General features: G+C 40.9%; 1 protein-coding gene across 2 annotated transcripts; it reads right to left on the bottom strand.

Annotated features, from left to right (window-relative positions):
* Window positions 1-238: 238 nt before the first annotated feature.
* LOC147012203 (uncharacterized) lies at window positions 239-5,822 on the bottom strand. Of its 2 annotated transcripts, none has more exons than XM_085856032.1 (3): window positions 2,680-5,822; window positions 2,114-2,290; window positions 239-2,016 (listed from the first exon to the last, which is right to left on the bottom strand). In XM_085856032.1, exons 1-3 carry the CDS (start codon window positions 2,770-2,772, stop codon window positions 1,105-1,107), a joined length of 1,182 nt encoding a protein of 393 aa, XP_085712158.1. In that variant the 5' UTR covers window positions 2,773-5,822; the 3' UTR covers window positions 239-1,104. The 2 variants fall into 2 exon arrangements, with proteins under 2 accessions (XP_085712158.1, XP_085712157.1); XM_085856031.1 differs by having other exon boundaries at window positions 2,388-5,821.
* Window positions 5,823-7,040: the final 1,218 nt, after the last annotated feature.

A 7,040-nucleotide genomic window follows, 5' to 3' on the forward strand; every position in this document is an offset into this window, starting at 1 on the left:
ACAAAACAGGTAATACTCTTATGTTAGCTTTTCAACAGATATTTAATAAAAGTAAGAGAAAACCTAAGAAATTGTGGACTGATGAGGGTAGAGAGTTTTATAACAAGACATTTATGAATTTTCTAAAAAATAACAGTATTACATTATACAGTACCTTTAATGAAGGGAAGGCAGTTGTTGTTGAACGTTTTAATCGTACCTTAAAAGAGAGACTATATAAAAAATTCACACAACTCGGTTCACAACAATGGTTATCTTTTATTCAGGATATTGTGGATAAGTATAATGACACGATTCACACGTCAACGAATATGAAGCCATCAGAAACATTTACAAAATTAAAATATGAAAAAGAGATTAATGTCAGAAAACCTAAGTTCAACGTTGGTGATATCGTAAGAATATATAGGTGGAAATCTCATTTTGAAAAGGGTTTTACTGAACGATGGACGAAAGAACTTTTTAAAATTGTTGATGTAATAGATACAGTTCCTTGGACTTATAAAATATATGATTTGGAAGGGGAAGAGATTTTAGGTTCATTTTATTCACAGGAATTACAAAAGACAAAACTAAGCATATAATACACCTTTGTGGACACTCGAGGGCCAAGTCCGAGGTGTATAACAGTATATAATGTGTGTCAAGGGGGACGTTCTTAGATCTGTGAACCCCAAACACAGAATCCTCAACTGAATAGTCAAGGCTTAACTTTTGTTTGTGTGTGTGTGTGTGTGTAATGGGAGCAATAGGTTGGCGCTTCACTCCCTCCTACTATACACCGTTGTGGACACTCGAGGGCCAAGTCCGAGGTGTATAACAGTATATAATGTGTGTCAAGGGGGACGTTCTTAGATCTGTGAACCCCAAACACAGAATCCTCAACTGAATAGTCAAGGCTTAACTTTTGTTTGTTGATGTGTATGTGTGTGTGTGTGTCCCAACCCTCACATTCAAAATCTCAACCCCAACCCTCACATTCAAAATCTCAACCCCAACTCAATCCTCGCCCAACACAATGTCTTTTTCAAAATGAGATTTCCACCTATATATATATATATTTTTACGTTTTTTTTTCTTCTTCCAATTCTGTCTTTTAAGGCTTTAAGGTTTGATGACATAGAAAGGGGGAGTAAGCCTGCACTTTCTTCCCAGAACTTTCTTGATCTTGCTCCCATCAAGCACCATCCGACAAAGAACTACATCGATAGGTTTAGATCCCAAAGAGTGATAGCAACTCCAAAAGTCTCTAAAATATAAATAAATAAAATAATAATAATAATAAATAAATAAATAAATAAATAAAAGCCCCCAAAAAAGTTTCAAGTGTCCAACATAAACCCAACTCTCCAAGTCTTCAAGGTATAACCACATTCCCGTTGAGTTTCCAAGATATGTATCACATTGTGAGTTATCAATCCAGAACCCACATTTCAAGTATTCAAAGTAAAACCAACTTACAAAGTCTCTTAAGGATAACTCATTTACTGATTTTTTCAAAATTTGTGAGTCTCCAAGGTAGGCCCCATATTTAGAACCATCTTGGCAGAACCCTTTTCCTGAGTCTCCAAGGTAGTTATTTAAACCATCAAGGCAGAACTCATTTACTGATTTTTTAAAAATTTGTGAGTCTCCAAGGTAGGCCCCATATTTAGAACCATCTTGGCAGAACCCTTTTCCTGAGTCTCCAAGGTAGTTATTTAAACCATCAAGGCAGAACTCATTTACTGATTTTTTCAAAATTTGTGAGTCTCCAAGGTAAAACTTGTATTCTGGCTCATCAAGGTATAACTTGTTCAGTGGGTATTGTCTTGATAACTCACAATGAGTACTATTGCTGTAAAACTCTTTTTCAGGATTTTGCTGGTCTCCAAGGTATAACTCTTTGGTTGGGTCATCAAGGACGAACTCGTTCTGTGGGTCTTGATCGCTCATAAGGTCTTCAACCAAGCCAACAATTTCGCCCCAAGTTGTAGCAAAAGCAGTATTTTCATTTCGTATTTCAGACACAATTTCCTGTGAGAGAAAATAATAATGTATTAATTAAGTTATTTAATTATTAAATGAGTATGCTTCAATCAAAGTTTGAAAATAGGAAAATAAAAAATCTTACCTCAATAGATAAGAGGTTTGAATCCAGTTCATCAACTTGAAGGTTTAGTTCCATACAAGACAGAGAGTTCCAAGGAACACCAAAGTCATCCCACTCAAGGTCTTCAACCAAGCCAACAATTTCCCCCCAAGTTGTAGCAAAAGCAGTATTTTCTTTTTGTATTTCAGATACAATTTCCTGTGAGAGAAAATAATAATGTATTAATTAAGTTATTTAATTATTAAATGAGTATGCTTCAATCAAAGTTTGAAAATAGGAAAATAAAAAATCTTACCTCAATAGATAAGAGGTTTGAATCCAGTTCATCAACTTGAAGGTTTAGTTCCATAGAAGACAGAGAGTTCCAAGGAACACCAAAGTCATCCCACTCAAGGTCTTGGTCGCTCATAAGGTCTTCAACCAAGCCAACAATTTCCCCCCAAGTTGTAGCAAAAGCAGTATTTTCATTTCGTATTTCAGACGCAATTTCCTGTGAGAGAAAATAATAATGTATTAATTAAGTTATTTAATTATTAAATGAGTATGCTTCAATCAAAGTTTGAAAATAGGAAAATAAAAAATCTTACCTCAATAGATAAGAGGTTTGAATCCAGTTCATCAACTTGAAGGTTTAGTTCCATAGAAGACAGACAGTTCGAGACAAGCACACAGAACACCATTGCCAGCAAAAACAAATGTTTAAAATGGAGCCTGGGTTTGAAGCTTTTATAGAGAAAGACTGGTGGGTGTGGTTTCCTTTGGAAATTCCCTGGGCAAGCCTAGGCAAGCCTTCATTGGGAAATTTTTCAAAACCATAACATCCTGTAATTTTCTAGTGATTTCTTTGTGAGTCAGAGATGAACTGGAAATGATGTAAGAGTGGGCGGGGCTTAGCAAAAGTAGGCGGAGCTTAGGAAAAGTGGGCGTGGCTTAGAAAAAATGCCTTATGAAAAGTGGGCGGAGCTTAGCAAAAGTGGGCGGGGCTTAGGAAAAGTGGGCGTGGCTTAGAAAAAATACCTTATGAAAAGTGGGCGGAGCTTAGCAAAAGTGGGCGGGGCTTAAAGAAAAGTGGGCGGGGCTTATTGAATACCTTGTGGAAAGTGGGCGGGGCTTAACAAAAGTGGGCGGGGCTTAAAGAAAAGTGGGCGGGGCTTAACAAAAAATAACCTGTGGCTCAGGAGGTGGTCAAACAAGAGCATTAAGAGAAGTTTATCATTTCGTAATGACACAAATGGGGTATCTTAAAAAATATAAAGATTCAAATGTTTTGTTTGTCAATATTTTAGATGGGGATTATTGTGCAAAGAAAATTAAACTATTGAAGGAATTTGAGAATGAACAAATCTTTATAGGTTCAATGAGTGAGCTGTTCAATTCAATGAGGTTCAACCTCCAAGTTAAAAGGGGAGACAAATAAATATACCTTGGGATAAAAAGGGGATTTATTTTTAGGGAAAAAAATTATGAATCGCTGAAAATCCCCCATTCATTTACATGGGGAAAAGTGAGCCAGAATCAGTATTCTTACCCTACTAATGTGGTATCCCAGATACTTAACCCTTTCCTGCACTAATTGTAGCTTGTCCCTGTTTACTTTGTGGCCTTTTCTTGCTAATGCCTGTAGCAGTTGCAGCGTATCTGTTTCACACACTGCTTTGTTTGGGGAGCAAATTAGCAAGTCATCCACATGTTGTAGCAGCACTGATTTACCCTCGAAAACAATATCTTCTAAGTCCTTATGCAAAGCACGTGAAAACAATGTAGGGCTATCAGCAAAACTTTGCGGCAAGACCGTCCATGTGTATTGACGTCCTTTATACGTGAAAGCAAATAAAAACTGCGATTCCTTATCAATTGGTACGGAGAAAAACGCCGAACATAAATCAATGACTGTAAAATGGGTGGAGCTTGCAGGGATGAATGTTATCAATCCCTCTGCACTCGGTACCACAGGGTAAACCCCTTGAATCACCTCATTTACTTCTCGCAAGTCTTGGACAAATCTCCATTTATCCATTTGTGGCTTCTTCACTGGCAGTATAGGTGTGTTACAGGGACTTGACGTTTCCACAATTATACCTTGTTCCTTCAAAGATTCAATCACCGGTGCTATCCCGGCCTCTGCTTCTTTACGGAGAGGGTATTGGCGCACATTCGGCCAAGGCATTCCAGGCTTGAGTTTAACCACTAGGGGCGTTGCCCCAATGATATGAACCACATCATTGTCATGTCGGGTCCACAATTTTTGTGGGACCCTTTCTATCAAATTTTCCACATTTCCTGTTATGCTTATCGTCTCCATCACCATCTCACGCTTAGGTGGTAAATTAACCTCCTCCACCAATCCTCGTAACACTTGTTCCTAAAAATCACAAATCCACCCTTTGTTATTTGCCAGCCTATGCACTTGCCAATGCAACATTGTTGTTGTGCAGATCACTGCTGCCTCCTGCAGGCGATAAACCATAAATCCCAAATCCTTTGGGTGATATCCCTTTGCCGTGGTTATTGTCACATGCGAGGTTACTCCCGGCGAGTACTTTGTCAATTGCCTTTGTTTTTCTTAACTTAACCTTTGTGAGCTTAACCACAATTGCAATACCTTCCTTACCAATCATTAGATGGCAAATCAATAGATCATTGCACATTTTCAGATGTGGAGAAATTTTCTTAGCAAATTCAGCATCATTTCCATCCGCATCATAACAGATTGTACAATGTGGGGGATCATAGTAGGTGTGTGTCATTACTTGTGCATTGTCTAGCCACATTTGCATTTCCTTACTTTCAGCTAAGATTGCATCGAAACATATCAAAACATCACTAATCGGCTGTCTTGGCAGCCTCCACCAATAGACAACCGGGTGCGGTGTCATCAAAATCATCATTGCTGAATGTGTTTTATCCCGGGGAATATCAACAAAAACCCCTTTGTTTGTGCATGTTATCGTGCATCCCAGCTTACACAACAAATCTCTGCCTAACAAATTCACCGGTGTAGTGGTTGTGAGAAGGAAAGCGTGTTTTTCCTGCAAAGGCCCACATCTTACTGGTAATTGTGTTGTTGTTCTTAATGTCTGCATCTTACCCCCCAACCCTTCTACTTGTACATTAGTATTGGATTTTTCAACCCCTGGCAGTTCCTTATGCTTCAGTCACATTTGACTCGGAGGCCGTAGGGTCTAAAAAATCTACGGCCACTAGCAATTATAGGGCGGCCGCAGTATTTCCACGGTCACACAATGTAGCAGTCACATATGTTTTTATTTTTCGGGTAGCCGCACAGGGTATTTAGAAATTGTGGAGACCGAAAACGTGGGGGTGCCATACGGTCTTTGATTTGATGTTGCACGGTGACCTTAGGGCATCCCTGCAGCGGCCATAGAATTTTCAAGGCAGACACAAGGAAGCATCAAAGTGCCCGCAAGGCGACCGCAGGGGGGTCCCTAAGGCCAATGTGGAAATAGTTTGGCCGCCGTAATTTTTTGGGGGTTGGCAAAATTCATTTTTCATTGATAAAAGCCTACGGAAAACGCATGAATAAAGCAAGCCCACCGTACGCCCTACGTACGATCGACGTGGAACACATCTACATCATGGCTAAGGCTTGTCGAATTGCTACGGCCAATCTAGAAATGAAAAAAGTTATAACTCCGTGCTTTAATTCCACCGAGACCCCTACGGCCTGTAAAAGATAGCCATACGGCATAGGGCCACCCTGAGACCACCTCAGAAACTCTGCGGCCACCACACGTTTCTGTCAATTCAAAGGGGGGGGTAGGGCCGCCATATTCCAGCCGTAGAGCAAATGTGACTCATGCTTTAACTGCAATAGTAGAGTGAGTGGCTCCCGTGTCAACTAAAAAGGAAAGTTTCTTACCTGAGACATCCAGAGTGTAGATCAGCTCCTCTGTTGGTGTTAATGTCAGCATCGCTCCTTGCAACACGAGTCCATCCGCGGTCTGTCAATATGACTTAGGATCCTGTGGTTGTCTCGATCCTTCTTCCTGCTGGAACCCCGGTCGTCCTCTGTGGGGGCAATTCCTCTGCCAATGTCCTGGTTGCCCGCACTGAAAACATCCTTGCGGCGCAGTTGGTTGTACCTGGCTTAGGCCCGCTGCAGTTCTCGAGCAGGTCTGTGGTGGCGCTTGTGTCCAGCCTTTGTTTCTTCCACTCCATTTTTGGGCCGTCCACCCTGCACTGCTGGTGGGGGTCTTTGCGGAACTCTCATTCGCCGTTCCCATTGTCTGGCCGCCTCTTCTTCCGAGTCTGTGTCATCTTCCTCGAGTTCCCACTTTCTCCAATCCTTATTCTTTCTCTGCTCTGCCACTTTGTCTAACAACACCAGCTGAAACACTTCTTCTTTAATTTTTGTTTTTGCACTGTCCTTTTCTTCTGACCAGGCCGAACATTGATCAGCCACTATACAAATCTCATTTGCTCCTCTGGCCTGCCAACCTAGCATTACATACTTTAATTGCTTCTTGATTTGAGGCCTGAGCCCTTCCATTAGGAAGTTAGTCAGCGCTCACTATGGTATCTCTTCTTCAACTTGAAAACCCCCATATTGTAAGAATGGCTGCACTAATCTATGCATGAATTCGGACGCCCGTTCCCTTTGACGTTGCTTTGTTTCATAAATCTTATCGCAATCTCATGCTGCCAGTCGCAACGCTCTCTCAATGCCAACATACAGGAGCTGATGCGCAGCCTATCGTTCTACAGCAGTCCATACTGCTGGAGCCAGTGGCTCGTCCTCTGGCCACTGGGCATCTTGCTTAGCTCTTTTCCACACATATGGGGACAACACTGCATGACATAACACCCAAATGTCTCTATGCGTGCAGTGGTGTGCCTCAATCCACTGCATTATTAACTCCTTTGTTGCTCCTACATTTCCTCTCAGTTCCAACACTCTTTCCTTCATTGATCTCAATTCGCTTTCTTT

This window comes from Eptatretus burgeri, chromosome 15 (assembly GCF_056783735.1).
Source record: "Eptatretus burgeri isolate ZD-2024b chromosome 15, Ebu_testis_v1, whole genome shotgun sequence".
NCBI classification, from domain to species: Eukaryota; Metazoa; Chordata; class Myxini; order Myxiniformes; family Myxinidae; genus Eptatretus; species Eptatretus burgeri.